The 14,780-nt window shown below is 45.0% G+C and overlaps 1 protein-coding gene across 5 annotated transcripts in view; it reads right to left on the minus strand.

The window, feature by feature from the left end:
* eif4g3a (eukaryotic translation initiation factor 4 gamma, 3a) overlaps window positions 1-14,780 on the minus strand; it is a 124,798-nt gene that overhangs the window by 62,240 nt on the left and 47,778 nt on the right. For all 5 annotated transcript variants that reach the window (XM_084317433.1, XM_084317435.1, XM_084317437.1 and 2 more), the window contains 3 exons: window positions 8,633-8,800; window positions 5,968-6,418; window positions 4,404-5,240 (listed from right to left, as the gene is read on the minus strand). In XM_084317433.1, coding sequence (XP_084173559.1) covers window positions 4,404-5,240; window positions 5,968-6,418; window positions 8,633-8,800 — 1,456 coding nt within the window. The remainder of the gene's footprint in view (window positions 1-4,403; window positions 5,241-5,967; window positions 6,419-8,632; window positions 8,801-14,780) is intronic.

Raw genomic sequence — 14,780 nt, forward strand, 5'->3', positions numbered from 1 at the left:
GGTACGCGCATGGACAAGATGGCGGCTGTGGACAAGATGGCGACAACGGTGGACGTGAGACGAGTCGAGACGACGCCCGGAGAGTAGCGGGACGAGAGGACTTCATCTTCGGGGCGCAGACAGCGTACGTCACCCAGCCAACGCAGCAGCAGCAGGCCCAAAGGAAGGGACTGATCATGGACACAGGTATGTCGTCCCACGTCATCAACGACAGGAATCGATTCAAGAACTTTGACAACACCTTCGAGCCGGAGAGACACAGCATGGAGCTGGCAGACGGGAAGCGCACTTAGGGGTTGGCGCAAGGGAGAGGAAACGCACAGGTATGCCTCATAGACAGTGAGGGGCACCGGTGTACAGTGACGTTAAAGAACGCTCTCTACATACCCTCGTTCCCACAAGAACTATTCTCTGTAAAATCTGCTACTGCGAACGGTGCCAAAGTGTTCTTCAATGAAGGTAAAGATGTTCTTGTAGAGCCTGATGGTACACGATTTAGCATAGAGGTGTACAAGAGAATGTATTATCTACAAACAGAGTGTAATGATGACGATAAGTGTAATAATAATGATATGTGTAATGTGACTGTCAGTCACGATATTCAGACATGGCATGAGATCATGGGTCATTGTAATTACGAGGATTTACTGAAACTGCAAGCGGTGACAGAAGGCATGCACATTAAAGGTGAAAAGCGTAGACCTGACAAAGAATGTGAAGTGTGCATAAAGGGGAAGTTCACTCAATCGAGAAACAGAAGTCCCACAGAAAAAGTAAAGGTACCACTTGAGCTAGTTAACACAGATCCCGGTCCAGTAAGCAACGAGTCCATAGGTGGCTTTAAATATGTACAGTCTTTTACAGATATGTGTACAGGGGCAGTGTTTGTTTACTTTCTCAAAGCAAAGAGTGACACACTCCAGGCCACGGAGAAATTCCTTGCAGATGTAGCCCCTTATGGCAACATAAGATGCTTGAGGTCCGACAACGGAACCGAGTTCACAAATAGAGAGTTCCAATCACTGTTGAGAAGGAACAAGATAAGACACGAGACGTCATGTCCTTACTCCCCGCACCAGAACGGGGTGGCAGAGAGGGAAGGACGTACTCTTTTCGAAATGGCTAGGCGTAAGCTAATAGATGGTAACTTACCTAAGAGTCTATGGCATTATGCGGTACAAGAAGCCGCTTACACCAGAAACAGATGTTTTAATAAGCACACGGGCACCACCCCGTATACAGCACTGACAGGAAAGAAGTGTAATCTAGACAGAATGCACAAATTCAGTGTTATGCTTACCAGCAGGACAGAGAAAAGCTTGAGTCCAGATGTGAAAAAGGACTCTTTGTAGGGCACGACAAAGGAAGCCTCGCTTTTCTAGTCTATTATCCCGGTAAAGGGAAAGTGAAAAAACACAGGCTAGTCAAATTTGTCACAAAGACAACTTGTGAGAACGAGACACAGACAGAGGAGCCAGAGCTGGACTCCAGAGTAAGGTGTGAAGAAACAGAGACACCTCAGCCTAGTGTACTGAGCACAGTCGTGCAGACAGACAGTCAGCAACCCCCAGAGGATGATGACGAGGAGCACCCGAGGGTGACGTCACGTGCCTCATGCAGTGGGAGGTATCCCTCACGGGAACACAAACCCCCAAAGTATCTGAAAGACTATGCCCAGAGAGAAAGTGACGAGGATGACAGTACACTTACCAGCATTGATTACTGCTACAGAGTAGTGAGTGGAGTACCTCAGACCTTTAAAGAGGCGATGGTGTCCCCTGAATCAAGAAAATGGGAGAGAGCAATGGATGAGGAGATGAGGTCCCTAGAGGACAACCACACCTTTACTCTAACCAAGTTACCAGAGGGCAGACAGACAGTGGGAGGAAAATGGGTGTGCTCAATCAAGGAGGGTGTTGGGGGCCACGAGAAGTACAAGGCCAGGTTTGTAGCAAAATGCTACGAGGAGAAAGGAGAGAAGCTAGTGTGTAAGCTAGAAAAACCCCAAATTACAGAAGGAGATTCCATGTTTAAATACAGAAGTGGATCAATGTTTGAACACAGAAGTGGATCAATGTTTAAATACAGAAGTGGATCAATGTTTAAATAGAAGAGGATCAACGTTTAAATACAGAAGTGGATGATTTGACACTAGAAACCTAGAGCAGGATAAAAGTATGCTCTCCACCAGATTCAAAATAAAAGACCTAGGCAGGTTAAAGCATTTTCTAGGCATGGACTTCGAAAAGTCTGCCAGTTGTGTAAAAATATCCTGAAACGTTTTGACATGCAAGAGTGTAGGACAAGGGAAACACCATGTGATCAAAAACTAGACTACCAAGAGGATGCTCAGAAACTGACAGATGTAAAAATGTACAGAAAAGCTGTAGGTAGCCTAATTTATTTGACAACATGTACTCGCCCTGACCTATGTTTTGTAGTGAGTAAATTGTCACAGCATTTTGCTGATCCCACAGAGGAGCACTGGATTACAGCAAAACATGTTTTTCGTTATCTCAAAGGCACAGCAGATAAACAGCTTTGTTTCAGAAAGAGCAGCGAGGGCTTAGGGCTTAAAGCCTACAGTGATGCAGATTGGGCGGCAGACGCCACAGACAGAAGAAGTACCACAAGGTATTGTGTGAGTTTGAACACAAACAGCTCACTGGTTTCGTGGAAAACAAAGCCCACAGTGGCACTGTCAACTTGTGAAGCCGAATACATGGCTCTAGCTATGACAATACAGGAATGTATTTATCTAGAACTGCTCGAATTAATGGATACCTATGTATATAAGAAAACTGTTGTTTATGAAGACAACCAGGGAACCATTGCAATTGCTAGAAACCCTGTGTGCCGACAGAGGTGTAAACATGTGGATATAAAATATCATTTCATCAGATCATCAGATCTGTCATCAGGGAAGAAAGGATGACACTTGTTTATTGTCCTACAGACGACATGGTAGCAGACGCTATGACTAGAGCCATATGGAATCCGCGATCACGGAATCGCGGACGGAATCGCGGAATTGAGCAATAAAAATGGAATCAACCTAAAAAAAAAAAAAAAAATTGCAGGGTTGATTTTGCAAAAATATATATACTTTTTTTTTTTTTTTTTTTTTTTTTTTAATAATCAAATTTTATTTTCATATTTGAATCCCATGCCCATCGAACGAAGCTTCGAAGCTTCAAAGTATTTAAGACAGCCCTATTAAATGGACTGTTATATCTTATTAAATTGTGGACATTTATTCATTCCCACTTATCAGACACTATTTCTGATGGTAAAATGAGCGTACAAAGCAAAATACAGAATTCTGAAATATTAAAACGGAAAAAACAGAATTTGGAAAAAAAGAAAATGGAATTTGGAAAAAAATAAAACGGATTTCATATGGCTCTAGCTATGACAAAGCCTGTCTCCAAACTGAAATTGAGAAGATTTGCAGAGGTCATGTTTGGTGTGTAAATATTGCCCGTTATGTAATATTGACTGCCATATTCTTTTTGATATTCTGAACTGTATTATTTTCTTTGAAAATTGTTTTTGAAAAAGTTGTACAGTATACAAGACAACCATAAGTGGGAGTGTTGAAGTTAGATGTTATGTATGATTGCATGTAACTGTCTAACTGTTTCCACAAGAGGGCGCTATAGGCGTAGCTATTGAAGCTGACGCCAGGTAAGGGGTATAAAAGGAGATGTTACCTCCCCCTCACTCTCTTCCTCCTTCGCTCTCACAAGAGAAGGTCTCATGTGTACTGTTGGGTGCAATGTGATAATAAACCACGGCAAAGGCTAAAGAGAGAAACCTTGTCGTCATGAACATATTATTGTCGCTCCATAGCTGGGCTTTGGTCGCATATGCTCCCGCTGTTTGACTGTTTCTATGTGCAGTGAAAACTACTCCAATGTTTTGCAACCTAGTCATTCATTTAATTCGGGGTAACCTAACGTTAGCCGCGGAGCTAACCAAGCTCATACAGACACAGACACACAAGAGTGATTTCCTCAGATCACTCGTTGTAGAGTTGGGAAACATGGCTTATTGGGTTGGGTTATTATTCCTTCAAAAGTAATACACTACTAAGTATTACATGAAACACTTCACCAGCTGATGAAATACAATTTGAACACATGTCCAAAATATTTAGGTTATGTATAATTTTTCACATCTTTCCAGACCTAGAGAACAACTTTCAAATGCTGTGACTTTCAGCTTTTCCATGACCACAGGAATCCTTTTTTTTATCAAAAAGGAAAAATCATTGGTAGAAAAACAACCCTCTTTCCAGCATAACCATGAGATCCAGCTGTCTACATAAAGCACTGTGATCAGCATGCTGTGGTAAATACTGGGTCTCCTTTCTCATACAGACAAGAACCAGAACCAGATACCTGTAGTGGGACTCTTCCTGGTGAGTGCTTGTTGCTGGAGCTCCGTCTTGCTGTCAGCTATGCCGACATCTGCCTCCATCCCAGCTGTGAGCGGGAGCTCTTTGGTGTCTAAGGGCTCGCTGGGCTCGCTGGCCTCCGCTGTGGCCTGCACTAGAGGCGGAAGGCCAGGAGGAGGCGCTGGCACAGTTGGGGCGGGAATGGAGGTCAGGGTGACTGGCACCACAGGTACCACAGGAGCCACAGGAGCGAGGGCAGTGGCGGCAGCAGCAAGGGGCACCTCTGGCCTCACCTCAGAGGACAAGGTCTCAGCGACGGCCTCCCTGGAGCCAGGCGCTGTAGCCTGGGGTTGGGGCACGGCCGGAGCCTGAGGGGAAGGCTCCTTGGCCGGGGTGTCCAGCTCGGCCCCGGTGTCCGCAAGGCCATTCAGAGCCTTTGGAGCCGGGGAGGGAGAAGCGGCCAGAGTGCGTGGGGCTTCTGGAAGAGGCTCGTCTGTGTCGGGTGCCTGGGTCTGAGGTGGTGGCAGAGGAAGTGTTGGCTCCACTGTAGAGGAAGAAGAGGAAGGAGCAGCTAAAGCAGCATGCTCCACCGCTGAGGGCCGTTCGCCAGTGCTGGCCACAGGGAGCTCAGCCGCGACAGGAGCCTCTGGGACAGGAGCCACTGGGACAGGAGCCACTGGGACAGGAGCCACTGGGGCAGGGGAAGGAAGCTCTGTTTCAGCAGGGGGAGAGGGCTCCGTTACAGGGGCACTGGCCTCTCGTCTCTCCACTGGAGCTTCTGGCTGTCCGGGCCCAGGAGAGGAAGACTTCTGCACAGCCGGTTCCAATTTTGGCGTATCATCTAGAGGAAGCACACATATAAATACGGGGCTTTATAATGGAATCAGGAATACACAGCATTCAAAAGCAGATGTTTCTACTAGGGTATTCTAAATCACCTTCATACGTTAGTTATACATTTCTCCCTGAGAATAGGGAAGCTCGGTTTGTTAGTAGGGCTGCCACATTTTGTTTGAATTTATTCGACCCCCCCCCCCCCTATACTTCAACATTGCAGATTGTTTATCTGACCAGAGCTGATCGTATGCACATACATAGACTGTATCCCTGCATTGATCAAAACTGGAGCCTGCAGTTTACAAATCAACAACTTCAGAAAAGCTTGTTTTACAAACTAGTGCAGGGAATTTGATGAGCAACTGTGAGGCTGTGTCGGTGTCTGGAGGAGAGTAATGTACAACAATGTCTCTCCTTCCTGACAACATGACAGCTCCTCCACAATGGATTTGTTTTGTGTGAAAAAATGTCAAACCAATTTCAGGTTTTTCCTGTTTACTTGCTGTAAAAATGCAAGATTAATGGAAACTGCAAAACAGTGATAATGCTGGTTGTCTCATTGCAGTAGCTGAGGGGAAGCATTTCGATTTTTGGGGAGATGGGGTTGTGGGGGGGAGAGAGGGGGTTGTAATTGCAAAAAATTATTCCTTTCAAATAATTTCAAACAAAAAGTGTCAGCCGTTATTTGTTTTTGCAGACGTTGCAGGACGGCGAGGGATGGTGGGGCAGACCTTGCACAGGCTTGGTGTCTGCAGCCCCGGGTGTGGGGGGCTGCTGTGGCTGTGGTTGGGGCTCCTGGCTATAGGCTCTTGAATGGGCCTGCTGCTGCTGCTGTTGGTGCTGCTGCTGTTGATGCTGCTGCTGTTGATGCTGCTGCTGCTGCTGCTGTTGAAGCTGCTGCTGTTGAAGCTGCTGCTGTTGAAGCTGCTGCTGTTGAAGCTGCTGCTGTTGATGAAGCTGCTGCTGTTGAAGCTGCTGCTGTTGATGATGCTGCTGCTGTTGATGCTGTTGATGATGCTGCTGCTGTTGATGCTGCTGCTGATGCTGCTGCTGTTGATGCTGCTGCTGCTGCTGTTGATGCTGCTGTTGTTGATGCTGCTGCTGTTGATGCTGAGTTGGCTGTGGCGCCTGCTGCTGCTGCTGCTGCTCTGGAGTCTGGCTGCTGCCCGGATGCTGCTGCTGCTGTGATTTGAGGTAGAAAATGTGAGGATAATGAGGGTGCGGCCATAAAAACTAGCAACATGGAAAGACAGACAGACAGGCACAGAGGTGCAGGCAACGCAGACAAACAAACAATCAAGCAAGCCCAAAAACAGAAGAAGCGGAAAACAAGGAGACCAGCAGGAAATGGTTAAGATCACAAGGAGCGAGAGGAGAGGGGACAGACAGAAGAAACAAGGGGAAGACCAATGAGGTGGAAATGGCAGGAGGAGCAGAGGAGGAGCAGGGTGCATATCATGGGACAGAGCAAAGGAGACAGATGAGGAGAGAAGGAAATGAAGAACAGAAGGACAGAGAAAGAGAGGAAAGACACTGTTAACAAAGAGGTGACAGGGAGGAAAGAAGAAGAGTCACAACAAGAACGTCCGTCTTCAGAATCCAGGACATGCCATCCTACTCCAGCCTGATGACATCCATCTGGGATCATTCTATGCAACACTCCGACCGGAGAGAACCGTCGCATTTGAAAATGACCCACATGTATTGTCTAGCGCTCGAGCTTTCGAGGGAAGGCATTCGCGCGGAGAATCAATTCAGACCCATTAAGCGTCTTTTTTTGGCTTTGCCGAGTCAACAGATGAGAATGGATTCTGTAGAGGGAGTGGGAACATACAGTAGACGAAAACAGAATCTACTGTGCAGAGAGTGAGAGGACGAGGATCAGTGATACAAGCGGGCATGTGGGAGATAAAGGATGCTCAGGGAGGGTACAATTGACCATATTCACATGGTGGCCGTTAGGGATGGGTACCGAATTCGGTACTTTTAAAAGGTACTTACCGAAACACGTCGGTACTACCGAGTATCGATTCACGTGAGATACCGTTTATTAAAAAAATAAAAATATCTTTTCTCTTTTCATGTCAACGTTCACACGCACAATATACGCTTACCTAGGATTTTACTTGATTCAACAAGAAAGCAGTCAGGGCAATGGCAAGCCGAAAACGGTCGAAAGTGTGGTTAATTGAAGTTTCGATTTTTTTTCCACAACTGAGGTAGGTAGATAACATTTTTAGAGACTAAAGTACCGAAAAAAGGTACCGTTGGGTACCGGTATCGATTCACAGGTACAGGTACCGTATCGGTTCAAATGTGAACGGTACCCATCCCTAGTGGCCGTGTCATGCTCAGGTTGAGATTCCTTTCCACCCTGGGTGGAGCAAAAAGGCCCGCTGTGTGAATATGGTCAATGGGCTGATCATTTCTGATCATTTCAGGGTTTTATTTCCATGTCTTTACCGTTTCTCCCTTCCTTGTGATCATTTCAGACGAGTGGACAGAAATGAAAACCCCACCTGGTCACGTCAGATCACCGCCTGCCTGATGCATTCTTACCATTTCAACTACTTTACCAACCCAACGATAGACGAGTCTTGGCCTGGGTGAAGATGCCATGCTGTGAGTGCGTGTATGTGTAAATAAGTCAGACTGTCGGCGGAGGAGGGGGCTGGAGAGGGGGGGGGATGACCTGCTCTGTCCTCTCTGGCTGGCTGCGTGTCACACGCATAGCGGAGAGCAGAGGGGATTAGGAGATTTCCCTCTGCCCTGCAGGCTGCAGCCAAAGATCTACTCTAATCAGTAGGGGTGGGGAAAAAAAATCGATATGTAGTAGTATCGCGATACTTTGTGTGGCGATACTGTATCGATACAGGGACGCCAAGTACAGATATTTAATAATTCATTAAAAAAAACGAATAATAATATAAGGAAGTTGCATTGTTCATTTCAATACCTGTAATAGTACAGTAGTCCACACACACACACGTGCATTCAGTTAAGTTGGAATATGACTGTAATACAAACAGTTCAGTTTGACAGATTACAGTGTTTACATCTGTCTGCTTGAGAAAATACCATGTTCTGCAATAAAAATTATTGAAGTGAGATGAACTTCATTTTATTAGATAAAACATTTTTGCTTTGCAGTTGAAAAAAGGTAAAATGAAATTTGATTAAAATTATTATTTTTTTTTAATACTCAGCGTATCGCGATATATTTAGTATCGTGATACTATCGTATCGTGACGCAAGTATCGCGATAGTATCGTATCGTGAGGTCTCTGGCGATTCCCACCCCTACTAATCAGCTACTCTAGCTGGCTCAACACTGTGTGTGTGTGCGACTGCAGAGAGCCGTACCTGTGAAGGGGTGGGGGTAGAGGAGGGCCGTACCTGTGGAGGGGTGGGGGTAGAGGAGAGCCGTACCTGTGGAGGGGTGGGGGTAGAGGAGGGCCGTACAGCAGGGGGTGTTGGGTTCCTGCTCCCGGAGCCCCCGGAGCCCCCTGCCATGATCTCCTCTGTGATGTCCCGGCCACCCTGGTTGGGATCACGAATGCGGATCTGGGAGGACAAATGTCACAAAGAAACACACCTGACTAAAGTGCCACTGTCTCAAACCGCTCCTCACAGTGTGTGTGTGTGTGTGTGTGTGTGTGTGTGTGTGTGTGTGTGTGTGTGTGTGTGTGTGTGTGTGTGTGTGTGTGTGTGTGTGTGTGTGTGTGTGTGTGTGTGTGTGTGTGTGTGTGTGTGTGTGTGTGTGTGTGTGTGTGTGTGTGTGTGTGTGTGTGTGTGTGTGTGTGTGTGTGTGTGTGTGTGTGTGTGTGTGTGTGTTCTACTGTGTTCGGACTTCAGAATAACTGAAGGCTGTAACTTTTTTTTTTAAATGTGAATGAATCCAAAGTAAAATAGTTTGTTCAAATGAAATGTAAACATTTATGGAATCAGAGTCTTCTATTATAATGTGCTCCCACCACTACCCTTTGGCAGCCCCAGGCCTTTTCATGATCGCAATAATTTGTAGTCATGAGTGAACGTTTTATATAGTTCTATGAGCCTTGCAGACAAGAGAACGAGCTGAGAGAGCGAGCAAGCGAGAGAGGGAGGGAGGGAGGGAGAGAGAGAGAGAGGAGAGAGAGCAAGCAACAGCATTACAGTTTGAACATTTAATGTCTCATCAGTTTTGAACAAAAAATATAATCTCACACAAAATGGTGCAGAATGGTGCCCTTAGATATCTAGCGCTAATGGAAAGGAAAAGGCACTACTTGATATTTGAAATATAACATAGGAGACAAGACAAAAAGGCTCTCCTACTGACAGCTCAGAGAAGACAGTTTCAGAAGTGGGTTTCTATGTCGATCCCAATGTGTCTGGCTACCTGGAGATAAGCTCCACTGTGGCCTGGATCAAACATTCATTAAAATATGTACTGATCGATGCAGCAAACCTGCACTCCCTCTACCAAGCGCTTCTTCCTTCCCTGATATATTCTGAGGCGTTTTACTGGTGTTACCTCCTGCCAGCCACAAGGACAGGTCTGAGAAAGGCAACCCCAATTAGCCCCCAGGTTTTCAACATTTGCTTTTAAATGAACAGTGCATGCCACATTGCCAACACTGTTGCACTACATGTATGGAGAGTACTATGGAAAGTGATACATGCTGTGTAGTCTTCTGTGTATTGCCTGTTATGCTGTCTCTAGGCACTGTACGTGAGGTCCTGCTCTCGTTGTACCACATACTGTTGTAGAGAGGAACTCTGAGTTACGTCTTTGAACCACTGCCAAGACGAAATCCTGTACATGTGTTGAATTTGGCGTATCTAGTGCTTCCGATTTGATTTCTGCCTCTTTACTTTCTCCTTTGCTCTCTAGACTATCTTCTCCTATGCACTTCTGTACCTGTGAGTTCTATAGAGAAAACCACAGCTTGTAATGAAGCCAATTTTGGTCCTTTCCCCTCATCTGTGGTGACCATAAAATGTTTAAAATGTTCCAGTTAAGCAATAAATCTGAGGTTTAACAAGGTCACACTCACACAGTGTCAGATGTGAAGCGATGCAGGCTTCAAGATGGGAATTACCCTTTATGTTGTAGGCTACTGCCCATAGGACATAGAGTTGTGTCTATGTAAATAACAGGATTAACATTTGCTGTAGCTTTTCTAAAAAAGATAAATAAATACAAATTTAAAAGCAATGCATTTTACGACGTTTTCTGTATTTTATTGCGAGAAAATTGCAGGAAATTTAGAGAATTCCAAGTCCATGACGCTTGTCGCTACAATGTTGCAAGGAAACATTAAGTGGCCAAACTTGCCGTGAGAACCAGAAGTAGAAAATTGCCATCAGCTTGACTGTTTTATGCAGAAATATTGCAGGGATTGGTGAAAGTTGCAGGCTGTCACAAATATTTGAGTTTGGTTGAATTTGCATTACATCAAAAGATCCTGGCGGCACATAAAGTCAAGTCACTATTCTACATCTAGTACAAAAAAAGTGTGGGAAACAAACCTGATGGAAGCTTTGAAGCAACACACACAGAGTTCCCGACATCTCAGGGCAGTGAGCAAGAGCCCCTGCTCTCCTCCTCTCACATCAGCAAATAGGCAACAGCAAACTTAAATACTTAACCTATGACCCAAACTTTGGCACAGCACAACACACACAGTTACCAATATCTATAGACCTGTTCGCTGTTTACAAACATACCGTGTTCGAGCCAATCAGCAATACCAACTGAGTCACATGACTAAGTTACCCGGGACCTGCGCGAGCTGCTGCGTCAAAAGAAGTACAATGGGGCTCTATGGAGAAACCATGGCACTCGCCTGACTAAAAGTGGTTTCAAACGAAAACAGCTGGATGTAATTTTACGAGTGAGTTTCTGAGTCTTTCACCTTTTACATATCTAGCTTTGGCATGGATTGATTGTTTAGATTGCTAGCAAGGCTAACAAATGCAAATATATTGTAGTCTGCCCCGTTGTTCTGACCAGGATTTACGTTCCTTTCTGTCTCGGGTCTGCGCACGCATATTTGTCGTGACGTCGTCGGTGAACAGGTCTATAGGCAGCGAGCTAGAGCCACTCTCTTCACTAGTGGCATAGCTAACTACAGGCCTATAAACACTTCCAACTATAAACACAACAGTACATCGGCAACACAATGCTGCTTATTTACTGAAGTGGATTTACTGAGACAATTAATTTCATCATGCAAAGATGTAGCTACAATATGCTTTTCAACCGGTTGAGAAGAGAATGAGTGCTGCTCATCCAACCATATGCCTGCACATCTCGTTTAATAGCCAACTGCAAGATCACTTCGCCTATAACGTTAAACACCAAACTGCATATGCAGCACAAGGCAGCACAAGGCAGCACAAGGCAGCTGCTGTAAACCTGAGCAACAAAATGCTGTTTTAAACCTGAGCAACAAAATGCTGTTGTAAACCTGAGCAACAAAAGTGTGCAAAAGCTGTACCATATGGGGTTACAATGCATCACTGAAGGCTGTCAATGAATGAATAACCTAACGAATCAATAGCGGATACCTTGGTCTTGAGATGGTTAGCTCTGGAGTCTACCAAGGATTATACATTGTGATGTCAAGCTGAACTGGGCATACACAAAAAAGCCATGCCTGTGAGCTGCTACTAGGGGCTAACCGTGAGTGAATTACTGAGTGGATTACCGAGTGAATGAATGAATCAAGGAATCCAATTCTTGATGAAAATTCCATCAATTAAATGTTCAATGTTTCTTGTTCAAGAATTAGATTAGTTTCCCTTTGATTCTGATTGTTGAGAGGTCTAATATATATTTCTAACCTATCATTGTGTTAACAGGTAGATTTTGGCCTCACAACTATATTCCTCTCCTGGTTTTTTTCTTTTACCTATTTGGCAATATCGCCAAATCATCTTTCACTTATAAAGTTTTTTGCTGGGCGGCTAAGTGGCGCAGTGGGCAAGGAGCTCGCCACTAATGCAGGAGACGCTGGGTTCGAGCCCAACTCTCTGCATTGCTACCAGCTTGGCTGGTCGTTCATACTAATACAATTGGCAGTATTAGGGGGTGGGAAGCTGGTGGGTGGGAATCGGACGTTGTGGACAGCGACTCCTACAGGTCGGTTGGTGTGCCTGTGCAGCAGAATCAGGAAGCGACGGGGGCGGCGTGTCCCTCCCACGCAGACCCTCGCCGCTGAGATCGCGCTGTGCAGGTGAAAAGATGCGACGGCTGCTTCCTCGAGTACCGGAGGGGACACGTGATGTAAGGCTTCGTCCACATTGCAGCCGGCTTGTGGGAGGCATGGCCTAACAGCGTTCGAGACAGGGGATGGTAGAATTGGACGATACAAAATTGGGATGGGAGAAAAATTGAAAATGGGAGAAAAAAGTTGATAAAAAAAAATAAAGTTTTTTGCTCATTATTATTGTTTGGCAGATGTGTTCTTTATCAATTAGATGCTTTGCAATGTAAATAGCTTCTTTCAGGTTTCAGTTTCTGTAAAGGTGCAATACAATAATTATTCAGATTGAGACACGTTTTTTTCTCTAGACGCTCACAGAAAGGTAAAGAAACAAACTACATTCTATTTTATGGCAATAACTTTCAGGTTTGTTCGACCCGTGAGACATAATCACGGAAATAAAGTTCCAAAAATTCTCTCTCTCTCTCTTGACAATGAATTTGATTGAAAGAAACCTTACAGATGTGTTCCATAGACTCACAGGAATTGTGTAAAATTGCCCAAATAGTGAAAAATAAAGCAAAATATGACCCCTTTAACACTTTCAGTGCCAGCCATTAGACGCAGCCGTCTGTAGCGACGCCACCGCTAGATAGATAGGGATCCGTCATCTTGTTTGTAGAGCTATAACTATATTCTATATTATAGCTATGGATACAATACTATGGCCCATTTGACATCACCTATCTATCGTTCATCAATATGTGAAAAAGAATAAATGTTTCCATCCATACGTTCCCGTGTTATACCATGGTGAATATAAGTATGGTTTTAGAGCGGTCTAGGGTAATTAATGAAATGCTGAGTTATAGCCCTACACGTAAATTCTACTATAGACGTTGCCATTTCTTGCCTGTATACGCTATTATCCCGAAATCAAATCTAGATCATAGGTATTATGTTCCATCATGAATGCATGAAAGGGGGGGGGGGGGTAATTTCTGATTATTTGATTGTCAGTAACGGCATTCGTATTGAACACTAAAAACGGTTATCAGTCCGATCGGTATGAAAGCATTGCAGGATCAAGCAAAAATGTACATCAGATCGTTCTTACCTGTGATCGGGAGTATTCCAAAAATAATATTCCAATTGTTTGATTGCCATCTGGTACATCCAATGTCGATTTGGTCCACGGCATAATCCACCACAACATATGGATCGGGGATATTTGACGCGCTTCAATGCAACCGGGACAACTGTTCGCCTTGGCCGACAAGGAAAAATGAAACCCGATACATTTGGCCGTCCCACAGGCGAAGATACAAAGTTACAAAGGGTGCTCGATACCGCTGTCTAGCGGGATGCGGCCGGTATTGCACCTTGGCGACCTCAGACTCATTCCCTATGGTAACAACAGGCTCCCTGGGTGGATAATGAATAAAAATATCGACCCAGATTCAGTTGTATGAGGCTCTCATACACGCGAGGCATCAGCAGCCTGGCCAATTTGTGTGTGCGTGTCTGTTTTCATGTGTGTGTGTGTGTGTGTGTGTGTGTGTGTGCTGACGCATGGTTCTGTCGGACTAATTAATTTCGCCGCAGGAGGGCATAATCCCACGGGACAATGCATTGGTAACTTGTTTAGCATGACAAGATTTACCCCCATGAATATTATTGCACGGATCGGAATACGGGCGCGCACGTGGGAGTGTGTGCTATGATATTTTGCAACAGGTTGACAGTGATACAGAGAGAGGGAGAGACATAAGCCCCCTCTCTCTCAATGCAGTGCGCTCCGAGACTCGCACCGTATGAGCCTCTCTCTCCCTCTCTCTCTCTCTTGAGGAAGTGCTGACTGACAGGGAAAACGCTTCCGCATTATTTCCACTCGCTCCGTTTTGATCATAATTTCATAATTGGGCGGGCGGTGGCAGATCAGCGGCTTATCACGTCAGTTTGTCTCAGCTGAACTGAAGAAACGGGACTGGGTAGAGATCTCACATCTAGTCAGTGTTGGTACAACTCCACATTGCTAGAAAGCAATGCAAACCACTGGAAAAGGCCATTTATAAGATAGGGGACCTTTAAAATTATTGGTAAACATAGTGCTGAAAATAATCACTTCGACTGCTGTTTTGATAGGGTTAGGGTCTTTACTCTTGGCTACATTTGGGGGGGGAAACGCTATTTAACATTTAATACGGACTGGACTGTATCAATCTATTTATGACATGAAAAAAATGTCTGCCCGGTACAGGGCCCGTCATAAAAGATTAGTATTATTTTTCTTTTGTATTTAAGAATTGCATCTCCATATACAAATTCAGGCTCCTTCAGCCTAGAAACGG

Source organism: Notolepis coatsorum (genome assembly GCF_963971535.1).
Source record: "Notolepis coatsorum genome assembly, chromosome: 6".
In the NCBI taxonomy this organism is placed as follows: Eukaryota; Metazoa; Chordata; class Actinopteri; order Aulopiformes; family Paralepididae; genus Notolepis; species Notolepis coatsorum.